The 12,689-nt window shown below is 52.7% G+C and overlaps 1 protein-coding gene across 1 annotated transcript; it reads left to right on the forward strand.

Moving 5' to 3' along the window:
* Window positions 1-559: 559 nt before the first annotated feature.
* On the forward strand, window positions 560-5,966 carry LDOC1L (leucine zipper, down-regulated in cancer 1-like). Its single transcript, XM_012663107.1, has 2 exons — window positions 560-595; window positions 791-5,966. The coding sequence occupies exon 2, from the start codon at window positions 1,076-1,078 to the stop codon at window positions 1,790-1,792; it is 717 nt and encodes a 238-aa protein (XP_012518561.1). The 5' UTR covers window positions 560-595; window positions 791-1,075; the 3' UTR covers window positions 1,793-5,966.
* The last annotated feature ends 6,723 nt before the right edge of the window (window positions 5,967-12,689 follow it).

A 12,689-nucleotide genomic window follows, 5' to 3' on the forward strand; every position in this document is an offset into this window, starting at 1 on the left:
CTGATTTAAGACTTGCTACAATGAATACGTATTACATTAAACTTATATTCAAGTTACAATGAGAAGAAAAGTCAACTTCATCAAAAAAATAATTACAACACCTACAAAATGAGCCTTGCAAGCAGCCTTGGGAAGAATCTCACAGAAAAGTACAGACAGCTGATAATAAAGTAACAGTAACCACGGTCGTCGCCGATTGGCTGCGAGGAAGGACGCACCGCAACCCGGGGGGCGGGACTATGCTCGCCACTTCCGGGGCGGGGCGTCGGCCGCCGCCGCGCCCTCGGGAGCGGGCGGTCTCCATGGCAACCAGCGGGGCCCGTAAGAGGCCCGCCTGCCGCCGCCGCGCCACCGCGCCGGCCCCGCCCGCATAAAGGCCACGCCGTGACCCGCCCTCCGCCGCGACCCCGACCCCGCCTGGCTCGGGCCTTGCACCTGCCGAGCCCTCAGCCGCCGCCACCCGGCCTAGCTGACCGGGAAGCAGTTGCCGGCGGCCGCCGTGTGACTCATCGGCCTGGCCGCGTCCCCCGAGCGGGCCATCTTGGTCGTGGCCGGCGCGGCAGACGGAGCCGGGGAGGAACCGCGGGGACCCCAGGTACGCGCCCCGCACCCGCCCCGGGGCCCGCAGCCGCCGAGGGCATCCCGCTTTGTTCTCCCGCGTGGGCGCGGGGTGGGCGCCGCGGCGCTTTGTGCAGGCCTCGCCGCCCACGCGCGCCCGCCGCGCCGCCTCCCTGCTTCCGGCCGGCTCCTCCGCAACCGAAGCCTTAAAAGATATTTTTTTAATCCTCAGGGCCCGGAACGAGTCCAGCTCCCGGCCGGCGCCGCGGCCTGCGAGTCTGCCGTGGAGGAGCCGCGTTCCGCGGGCTGCAGTCCCCGGGCTGCCCCTGCCTGGGCCCTGGCGGCTCCTCTCTAGGCCTCTGCCCGCCTGCTCCGGTCGCCTGGCCCCTGTCGCCGTGCGCGCCGCGCTGCCCTGACTTCCTGCAGGGCCCCGCTCCGCTTCCGCCTTCAGGTTCGGACTCCGCACCTACACCTTCGCCCCCCGGCCCGTCTCGGCCCGGGGCTGACTCTGGCCGGCATGGTCCAGCCGCAGACGTCCAAAGCCGAGAGCCCGGCCTCTGCTGCTTCGAATGCCCAGATGGACGACGTTATTGACACCCTGACCTCCCTGCGCCTCACCAACTCTGCGCTGAGGCGGGAGGCCTCCACCCTGCGGGCCGAGAAGGCCAACCTCACCAACATGCTGGAGAGCGTGATGGCCGAGCTGACCCTGCTTCGCACCAGGGCGCGCATCCCGGGGGCGCTGCAGATCACCCCACCCATCTCTGCTATCACCTCAAATGGGACTCGGCCCATGACCACCCCGCCGACCTCTCTGCCCGAGCCCTTTTCCGGAGACCCGGGCCAGCTGGCGGGCTTCCTGATGCAGATGGACAGGTTCATGATCTTCCAGGCCTCCCGCTTCCCGGGCGAGGCCGAGCGAGTGGCCTTCCTTGTATCCCGCCTGACGGGGGAGGCGGAAAAGTGGGCTATTCCGCACATGCAACCTGACAGCCCCTTGCGAAACAACTATCAGGGCTTCCTGGCAGAGTTGCGGAGAACCTACAAGTCTCCGCTCCGGCATGCGCGGCGCGCCCAAATCAGGAAGACTTCGGCCTCGAACAGGGCTGTGCGGGAAAGGCAGATGCTCTGCCGCCAGCTGGCCGCGGCGGGCACAGGGCCCTGCCCTGTGCATCCAGCTTCCAATGGGACGAGTCCGGCGCCGGCCCTGCCCACCCGAGCACGGAACCTTTGAGAATCCGCCACCACCTTGGTAGCATCTGCAGCCACCCAGGTAGCATAAGCTCTTTGCTGCTTAGAAGAAATGTCCATACAACAGCATCGCCCCTGTTTGAAGACGTCCCCTCCTGCCTCTCCAGACCTGTTCCACAAGGAGATCTTCCTCCCTGCCCTCTGGGTGCCCTGGTCATCCAGTTCGCTGTGCTTCCTGTTACTGTGTGCCAGCTTTGTACCTGCAATTCGTTGCTTGCTTCCCTCCCTCCTGCTTGCACCCCCAGCTATTCTAATGACTGCAGCTCTGCTACTCAGGCACACTGACTCCGCGCACGCTGACCGACCCCTCCGAGCCTGACTCAGTTCCTGGACGCTCATACTCTGCCCTCTGCAGGCCCCCAGGACAGCTTCCCACCTGGTTGCCCTCTTCTCACTGTTGAGCTCTGGACAGAAAGAAGCCACTTTGGCCAGGCTGCTGGCTTGATGGGTGTACTTGGAGAGGGGGGTCTGGCTTCCCATCCACAGGAGATCACCAGCCCTGCCAGGGCCCAGTGTATCAGGCAGGGGTCTCATCCCTGCTGTCAGTGGCCAAGTGGTCACTGCTAGGAGTGCAGTTCTAGCATTTCTGGGGTCAAGCTTCACTTGGTACATGCCCCATTGCTGCCGCTGGGAAGGACTGATATTGCAGCTAAAGGGAGAGTCTCCCAGAGGATGCACCTCCCTTAATGCCCGGCTTTGGCTGCCAGTGTTCTGATAGCACCAGGAATGCGGGGAATCTGGAATTTGCTTGCTTGATGAGGTTATTGTGGCCTTCGGACCACTGGGCAATTCCATCAGGCTGCCATGGCAGCAGACCCGTGCACATCCACACCTGAGGGCCACAGCAGGCTGAGGGGTGGACACTAGTGACTCAGTTTGCTGCCTGGGATTTCCAGTGGGCAGCACCACAGCTGCCGGTGTTCAGTCACCCCCTCCTCTGCCCCGTGTCACTTGGTGTTGGGCCTTGCCTAGTTCGAGACCTGTTTCCTTCTCCATTCAGGTGCCACGTGGCCTTCATTGCAGCCGCTTCCACTGCTCACACCATCTCTAGGTCTCCAAAGACGCCATGTAGCATACCCTCCCCATTCCTGGGTGATCACACGTCCGGCCTTTGTCTAAGAGAACTGACTCTCTCTCACACCTGGAGGCCCAACTCCAGGAAACATCCTTAAGCACTTAAGGAAGCAGGGTGTCTGCCTCTGGCAACTCCAGCCAGGGTCTCAGTATCATTTGTGAAGACAAAGAGCTGCAGACTGCCATGGTCCTAGTGTGGTGGCAGTGCAGGACTGGCACTCATGTCCCTATTCTGAGGGACCTTGTGCTTCCTCACAGGGGGATAACCAAGAAGTCACTTTCTAACTGAGCTTGGCCAAGCCCTTTGGACTGTGATGCTCCTGCCGCGTTTCAATGCCAGACAGACCGTGGGGGAGGTGGGGAATCTTACCCTGGTTCGTCTGCCCCTGTCTGAAGGGCCCTGGCTTGACTGCAGAAAAACAATCTCCATCCCCCCCAAAGATAATGTATATGCCTTGGGACCCCAGGGGTTGGGTCCTGGGACCCGTCCTCTCTTCCTGAGAGTTTTGATGATGCTGGGAAAAGTGACTGTGATGCTGAAGCACCACTGCCTTGCAAGGTCAAGGATATTCAGTGGTTGCTGGGGTCGCAGACCACTGCCACCCACTCATCGTAAACCCTGTTAGCCCAATTGCCCTGCTAAACAACTGCCTGCATCCAGGCTTCACGTCCCCCTGGACGCCAACCGAGGCTGACCAGGTGGGACCATGGTGCTCATTAAGCATGAACGGAGGGAGGACCCAGTGGGGCCACCATTCCTGGAGTGGGACTGTTGGTGGCAGGTGTACAGATGACTTTGTGTTCAGTTCTCAGAATTCCATCTCCAGCAGCTGGGTTGGTGAGACTGGTACTTGCCAGGTGGAGGTGCCCCCAAGTGAAGGGGTACAGTGGCATTTGGGGAAAAGGCACCTGGAAGGTCTCCCTGTGGCCCAGCCAAGCCAGGGTAGGACACCCAGCGTGGAAGCAGGGCAGGAACTCTGCCATCTCACCATGCTGGCTCTACCCAGGTGGCTTTTTGAAAGTGCCACTATGTTTGCACTGGGCACTGTATTTTAGAGTTGTGCTGCTGCACGCGCTGACTGGAGCCACGTAGGAGAGGCTGGCCACAGTCCCCATCCACGCCTGTGACTGGGCCCTTTGCATATGGGTTGTCGAGGCCGGTCCAAGCTGCTGCTCCGGCTTCGTTTGGTTCGGAGCTTTGATTGTGTCTTGTCTCTTGGTGCTTACGTTTGTGGGCTTGGGACAGTGCCTGTTGTGTGTATTTATGACCTTCTCGATAGCTCCTCCCACCTTTGGAACCTGGAGCAGATGAGAGAGGGTCAGGGCTTGCCCTCCACGTGGGACTTGGAGGAAGCCCACGTTGGAGAGTTCTAGTGGGAGACACCTCAGTCCCCAGCTCAGGAGGGTGAGACCCAGCCCCGTGCAGCCCCAAGGGAGACCTCAGTGACAGGGGAAGCAGGCTGGAGAAGAACGTGGGGGAAGGGAGATACTTTGTACATATTTTGGGGTTATAATTTCTCTAAATTTTAAGAGAAAAGGTATTGATTTATAAAAGGGACAGGCAGTAGTGTTAAACAGTGCATGTGATGGAAAGTTTTCTATGTTTTCCATGATGTCAACATTACTTGGACTCTTGTGACTGCTCTCTGGTCTACATGACACCCTGTCTGGTAAGTAAGCTTCATTGCATATCAGGGCATAATTGGAGATGTGATTTATTACGGAGTGACTCCCCTGCCTAGTACAGTGTGACCTTGAGATTGACTTAATGTCCTAAAGCATATTGGTGACTTCTAGGAAACAGCAAAGACCCATTTCATTGGCCTCAGGTAAGTATGTGATGCGTGAGTAATGACAGGAAGTGGAAAACAAACCCTGAAGGTGTGGCTGGGCCGACCTGCAGGCTCCAGTTAAGACACGCTGCGGCCGCCTGCTGGGCGTAGAGCTTTGGGTGGGAAGAGGGAAGAGGTCTTTGTGGAGGCTCCTCCCTCTTAGAACCAGAGCCGTAAGACCCAGTTCTCCTCTGCTTGGAGAGCAATGGTTTAGGCGCTCGGAGAGGAAGGCACAAGATGGGGCTTCTGGGGAAGGAAGCAAGAGTGGCCTGTTGAGCCAGTAGGGGGAGCTCCCCAGTGCAGGGGAGAATACTGGGGTGGAGGCCTTCCCCAATCCCCCGGGAGTGCACTTGGGACTGACATCGGTGTCATTCTCTCTTGGGGCCAGACGGTTGGGTGTGGTGTCACTCTGCCGGGCACAGGTTAGGTAGAAGAGGTCGGGGAACCCAGCTCCTCACTCCGCATAACTGACACCCTTCTGCTCACAAGCAGCGACACCTCCCTGGCCTCATTATCCATGTAAACCTACACGTTACAGAAATTTTGGAAAATCAAGTAGAGGAAAGCAAAAAAGTAAAACTTAACATTTTCTTGTCTCACCTTTCAGGCATTTTCCGCGCAGCCATAGTTTCTTTGCATTTTGTTTTAACATAATTGTGATACTAACTTCTGTAATGAGATGGTTTCTCATAGTTGTTTGCACTGAACATGGCATGGCCATCTCCCCCGCCTAGGTACTGACCTGACTGTCATGGCTGATGGCTGTGCTCTCCCACCGGGAGACGTGGCAGTGCGGACCGCTAATCACTAACGCTGTTGCTAAGTCTTCTCTGTTACAAATCGATGAGCATCTTCGTGCATAAGGCTGTTTCCTAGTGTCGGGTGTTTTCTTTCGGGTAGGCTGCCAGAGGTGGGATTATTGAATTATAGAATATGAAAACCTTTGAAGCTTTTATTACATATTGACAAAATGGTTTCCGGAAATGTTTGTATCCACTTATACCGACACCAGCAAGGATAAGTGTGTCCAGCTTGCAGTATTGGGTATTAGCATTTGGCTAAATATTTGCTGATTTGATCACAAAAAAGTACATTGTGTTTCAGTTTGCATTTCTTTTGATTTCTAGCACAATTGAACATCTTTTCATGTTAAGCAGTTATATTTCCTCCTCCATGGATTGTCACTGTCCTTTGCTCTATTGACTGGGGTCTGATAAATTTGTATGAGCTCGTTCTGTATTAAAGATATTAACCTGGTGTGTGTGTCATATTTACCGCACATGTGTCCAGGTTTTTGCTTTGCTTTGTGTGTGTGTGTGTGTTGTAACCTACTGAAATTTTGACATTATGTAGTCAGTCCGTTCCTCACTTAGCTCTGTGTCCGCTAGACTGTGACACGAGTTACAGGTCAGGCAGGTATAACATATTTCCTCTGTTGTGTCCACAGCTGTGTCGTTAGCACCTCTGACAGTGCCTGCCGCGTAGCAGGTACTCAGTAAACACTTGTTGAATTGGTTGCATGAACGGATCTGCTAGGCCTTGGGATCCATAAATGGGTAGAAAGGTGCCTGCCGCAGAGCGGAGGGTCCAGCAGCAGTTCTCACACCTGGCAACTCTCAGACCATTCCGGCTCTCTGCTCCCACCGCCACTCCGCCTTCAGGCCCGGAAGGCCAGTCTTTCTTCCTGCCTCCCTTCTCCTCACTCTTGTTGTAAGAAGGATAGATGTTACTCCTCTTAGAAACCCCCCTGAGCGAGCAGGCCGGGCCAGCGATGCCTGGGCTGTGCCCCCGCCCGCCCCAGGCTCCCACCTGGCAGGTTACCACCTGAGCTCGTGTGTCTCCCCAGCGCTGTGCTCCTCGAGGGCGGCGCTGCTGTGTGATTCAGGGCCCGGCAGGGAAGCTGCGCAGTGACGGTCCAGTGGTTGAGCAGAAGGACAGCACGCTGCACAGCAGCTGGGCATCTTGGGTCCATGTCACACAGACCAGTCACATCGCAGCCCCGTTTTCATTTCCTGTCCAGAAGCCTGCGGGTGCCCGTGCCCATTTCTCGAGCAGGGGCCCCGACGCCCCGTGGCGCACTTGTCCACCCACGGCTAGAGTCCGAGCTCACCATTGTCTCCTCTCTTCCTCGGTTAGCTTTTTTCTGATGAACTTAATTGTTCACCATTTATTGACTTATTCAGACTATTATAATTACACACTTTAAAAAATATACAGTATTACAGAGAAAAAAATGATCTGCTCTCCCACCACCCAGAAAAACACAGTTAAAATTTCTATTTTCTTCTGGTCTTTTTTTATTTGCGAATACGTACATGCACTCACATACATACATTCTTACAAAGTTGGATCATTCCCGATAGACTTTACAATTAAAATTGTGTTAGAATTTGTACTGAGATTTATTTCATCCTATAAGCTTTTTTGGAAGTACTGACATCTTTGCAATGCTCAGTCATCTACGCTGGGACTAAGTGATGTCTCTCTACTCATTTAAATCCCATCTTATGTCCCGTACGAAGTCTGCAGTTTTATCCACATTATTATTTATTTATTAAGATTGTTGATACGCATTTCTTTTTCCTATTGCAAGTGCAACACAGCTCTTTTTTCCCAGTGGGTTACTCCTGGTGCGTATTAGAAATACTGACGGATGTACTATTTTCAATGCTGCCACTTGCAATAGACTGAAGGTTTGTGTCCCCCCAAAATTCATGTGTTGAAACCTTAACCTCTAATGTAATGGGCGTAGGAGGTGAGGCTTTGGGAGGTGAGTAGGTCATGAGGGTGGAGCCCCCATGAAGGGACACAGCGAGGAGACAGTCGTCTGCGACCCAGGAGCAGCCCTCGCCAGGCACACACCTGCCAACACCTTGCTCTTGAACTTCCCAGCCTCCAGAACCGTGAGACATAAGTATCTGTTGTTCAAGCCACCCAGCCTGTGGTATCTTGTTGTAGCAGCCTGAACTAAGGCATCATCATGCTGAAATCTCAATGTTTTTGTAAGTTGTAAAGTTAATTATTTTTGATTTTTCATATAATCACATCTCTTGCAGATAATGGTATTTTCTATGACTTTGTAATATTTTATAATTGTATTTTCTTCTCTTACTGCACTAGCAGGCGTCAAGAGGAGCCCCCTGCATGCTTGCCGCCACACACTGGCACGTAGGGGCCTTCTTCGCTGGGTATCGCAGCCAGGAATTCTCGAAGTCTGGCCTGCAATGCCCTGGCAGTGGCGGTTCAACCCGCGTCCAGCGTGCTCCGTTGTGTGGCTGTGCTGTGTTCAGATGCCATGGGGAACCCGCGCACCTTCCTCTGTGGCTGGGTCCAGGAGAGGGTGGCTACTGTCCCCTCTCCTCACCCCAAATTATTCATCCACCCCCGGCCTCAGAGGGGATCTTTGCACACCCTGGGCGGCCGCTCCAGTGTTGGGCTCCTGCTCTGGCCTCTCACGGCCCGCCCCACACCCCTCGTCACAAGCTTAGCTCTGGTCTTTGCGCTCTCACACCTGGCTTTGCCACTTCCCCACCTCTTTCCGGGGTCCTTCTTTATGTTCCAGAACTTCCAGATGTTCTGGATTCCATTGTGTTTAGAGAAACCTGATGGTGACACACCAAGCACCACAAGGCAAATGCATAGAAATTGCCCCCTCTCTCGGGTCAGATCTCAGCGTTCTCGAAGACGGCAGAAGCTCTTGTGATTTGCCCATGAACCTCTGAAAGCCATTGCAGTCACAGGACACCTGCTAAAGCCTCCACCGACATTTCAAGAAAGGCTATTTAATTTCTAATTATACACATATAGCAGGATATTGAGCTCGGTTTTTCCTGTCGGCCCAAACTCGTGGCTAAGGCCCGAAGCGGAGACTGAAATGCAGTAACTAAGCTGTGTTGTGAGCTTGGAGGGCTGTCTCAGACACGCTGTTCTACCAGAACCAAAGTGCTGCATGGGTGGGCTGGTTCTTTACCAACCCCGTATTTTTGTCCTCCTGGGCAAAAAGCTAGACTGCATTTCCCAGCTGCCTTTGCAATGAGGTGTGGCTCAACAACTGGACTCCAGCCAGTGCAATGTGGGTAAGGGGTCCTCGATGCACTGTCCCCTCCCACCAGCTGGATTAATGTCCGTGGTCAGGGTGCCCTTGGAAACCAGGCAGTGAAGATTCAGCTCCATGAGACAGAAGAGGCCTGGGTCCCTGAGTCACTGGCTGGCAGGGAACTGCCAGCTGCACGGGAACACCCACTGTAGACTTCCCTAAGGAGAAATAAACATCAGATCTGAGTCCTTGTGTGTTTGGAGTCCTTGCAGAAGACTGGGTGCGAGTTACCTGCCCGTGCAGAGCACAGCGGAGGCCTGGTGCCGAGCGCTGTTTTCTCCTTCACGGGAGACGGCGGGGGGTGGGGGGAGTGGGCTCTGAGAACCCCCCATAGAGGTTGAAGGCACCTCTGAGAAGGGGACAAGGGCATTTTGGTCCTTCACTGGATGTCTGGTTGGCCAGTGGACTTGCCACCTGCCTTGGTCCTGCCAGTGGGGGTTCAGGGAATTAGAGGGAGGGGGCATCGGCCAGTCAAGGGGAAGCCAGTGCCAACCCCTTCAGTTTCCAGCTTCTAGAACGCATGGAAGCTAGATCCCCCAGCCCCGGTGCCTGCTGCCCTAGGGAGCTAGATAAGACTGGGGACGTGTCACAGGCTCCCCACAGGGTGGGGCACACAGATAGCATGCATCAGCACTGTGGTGCAACCACCGCCAGCCGGGGTCAGCAGGAGAGGGAGGCAGAGGATGTCAGGGACAGGAAGCTCCTGGGAGGGTCCTGGGTGGAAGAGGACAGCCTCTCACTCCCCTCGATGGATGGGAAGACTAGGAGAGGCCAGAAGCACTTTCCCTCTGCTGTCTTCCTCTGAGCTGTCCCCATCACACGGATGAACATGGCCTGGCAAGGCAGAGAGTGCAGCCGAGTCAGGAGGGGACCTTCCTGGGCCCTCTGAGTCACCAGAGCCACAGGGAGCTCTGGCCACGGCGCCAAATTCAGTTTGAGCTGAACGTTCTTTAGGAATAAACAGGGCTTAGTCAAGAGGCTGTTCTAAAGACAAAAATGACAAGGAAACCTTGGAATGTGGCCAGGACATCATTAAGGGACCTCCTACCAAACAGGAAAGAAGACTCCAACGGATCCCATTTGGATTGGGGTTTGGAAGAAATAAAATCGTTTCTCTTTATATTCCCAACAAGTTGAGATTCCTCAATAAACCAGTGACACGTAATTCACTTAAACTGTGGGAAACAAAAACAAAAACAAAAACAAAGCTATTAAATTGTTAAATAGGAAAAGCAGAGAAAACACCGGCGTTCTCAGTGCTAAGGAAGCTTTGATGGCACGAAAAGTGGAGCGTCAGAGCGGCTCCGCCTTAGTGCGCCAGCTACCTGGAGCAGTTTAGGAGACTTGTATCCGAGTGAGAAAAACAGCTGTAAGAACGCACATTACCTGTGCAGTGCTGTGTATCAGGCACTGTTCTAGAAGCCGAGGGCGAGCAAGACAAGATTTTCCCTCACGGAAGGCTCGTTCTCACGGCGGGAGGACCACAGACCCACATGCGCACCAGATACGGGAAGAACAGAGAGCTCGAGTGGGCAGCATCTCAGACGCGGGGGTCAGGGGTCTATCTAGAACCGGAGCAGAGGCCTAAAGGAGGGGACAGCCCTCAGCCTCAAACGTGGACTGCGGTCCTGTGTTATGAAATTCATGTTGGTGTCTTACATGGTACAATCAACAGTGTCTTGGACTCACAGAAATAGGGTTTTTTGTTTTTTTTTTTTTGGTTTGGAGATTATACTGAATATAGTTTTATGTCCTTCACAAAATTGACTTACTATGATACACATATTACCATGTTGTTGAAAATGTTATTGGAAAAGAAGATGTTTAATGATTTCATAATATTTTGTGATATGGAAGTATATAATTTACATAGCTATTCTCCCCTGGCTGGTGATATCTATGTTTATTTTCTTTAAAAATTAAGATATAATTTACATACCGTGAAATGCACAGAATTTAAGTTTGATGTGTTGTGACAATATATGCACCAATATAACGACCACCAAGATCAAGATACAGAACATTTACATGACCCCAAAAAGTCCCCTTGTGGCTTCTGCCAGTCAACCTCCCTACCCCCTGTCACGCAACCCCCATTCCAATCTCTGTGCCCACAGGTTAGCTTTGACTGTTCTAGAACACAACGTGCATGGAGCCATAGAGCATGCGCTCTTGCGCCTGTGCCTTACTGCGTAGCATAGTGTTTTTGAGATTCATCCGTGCTGTGGCTCATATTAGTAGTTCACTTCTTTTCATTGCTGATTAGTGGCGCATTCTACAGACGTGCCTTATTTGTTTATCCACGCACCTGCTGATGGACATCCAGGTTATTTCCAGTTTTCGCAAATATGAGTGAAGTTGTTACGAGCATCTCCACGGAGGGGTTCTCGTGCGTATACGTTTGCATTTCTCCCGGGCGAATACCTAGGAGAGGGATTGCTGCATCACAGGTAAGGCGATCTTTAACTTTATAAGAAACTGCAAACTGTTTTCCAAAGTGGCCGCACCCTTTTACGTTCACGGTAGCCGTGCGTGCGGGTTCACGCGGCTGCGTCTTCCTGTCTCCACGTGGAATTCTCAGTCACTTGGCGAGTTATCTCGTAACGGTGCCGTCGCATCTTGATTAGTTCCTTCTTTGTGCTTGCTCTACGTTTAATTCACTCTTCTTTTTCAAGTTTCTTAAGATCGAAGATATCTTTTGCTTCTGTTCCCCAGAAGCCCTGGATCTTTGCAAGGGCCTTGGGAGGGTTTCCTGCCTCCTCCATGGCTTAGGGCTTTTGTTTTGTACAAGAGAAGGGGCTAGGAAAGGAAGATGTTTTTCCCCTTTGTGCATCAAAGGAAGGGCAGCTTTCTTTGGTGTCCTGCCCCGGCCCGGTATTTCTGGCGAGCACTGAGGAGGGGCCTGGGGAAAAGAGACTGTGACGGAATGGGTGTGGCCTCCGCTGGGGTCCGGCCCGGTTCTTCCAGATGGTGACGCCGTCCCACACTCAGCCTGTGTGAGTTTATGGAAGTTCATCCGCTCGCACCTCGCCTGTTCCCACGGCAGCCTCCCTGCTCGTGCTCTGCGAGCGCGTGGCAGTTCCTGCGTCTCTCTCGTCTCTCCTCGGAGGGGCTGGGCGCTGTTTGGAATTCACGTCCCTTCATTTCCTTGTAATCTCAGCTCTCTTCATGGGCTCAAGACAAATTATGGTTTTGTAGATGACGCAGCTTTTTCTCATCGTTAGGTTGGGAGCGATGTTCTCTCGTGGCTTCCTACATCTTAAGCCTCAACTGACGTTTAAAAAACATCAAGGAAAAAAGGGAAATTAACTTTTTATTAATATATTCTTGATTCATGTTGCTTTCAGTTTTAAATATTGGATAGAGAAAGTTATCCCTCAAGACAGTTTCTTTTCAGATACGTATTGGCTATTTATTCCCACTTGTTATTGCTCATGAACTTAACTTTTTATAATGCTTATTGCTTTGTTCTATTTATAAAAATAACACATGTTCATTGTAGAAAATTTAGAAAATAGCATCTAAAGAAAACAACAAAATGAACCCAGAGTCTTCCAGCTACCTAGAAAAAGAGTTCTAACATTTTAATACATGTTTTTCTCCTCTTAGTTTTAAATATAATTAAGCACAAAATAACACATGCTTATAAAAAATTTCAACAATACAGAAAAATGCGGAGTTAGACATGTGAGAAGCCCTTTCTCCCTTGCGCGCCCCAGTCCTGTTCCTGAGACATGCCTAGCGTTGGCATCTGTGTACCTGGTTCAGGGCTCTTCCTGTGCGAACAGTCGGCCCTCCTTATCCTTGGCTCCCCATCCCTGGATTCAACCAACTGAGGGTTGAAAATATTTGGGGAAAAAAACAATAAAAAGTAATAA

Source organism: Propithecus coquereli, unplaced genomic scaffold (assembly GCF_000956105.1).
Source record: "Propithecus coquereli isolate 6110/MARCELLA unplaced genomic scaffold, Pcoq_1.0 Scaffold1192, whole genome shotgun sequence".
Taxonomy (NCBI): domain Eukaryota; kingdom Metazoa; phylum Chordata; class Mammalia; order Primates; family Indriidae; genus Propithecus; species Propithecus coquereli.

Excerpts from the sequence above, each read along its gene's own strand:
- LDOC1L (XM_012663107.1), top strand. The coding sequence starts at position 1,076 with ATGGTCCAGCCGCAGACGTCCAAAGCCGAGAGCCCGGCCTCTGCTGCT.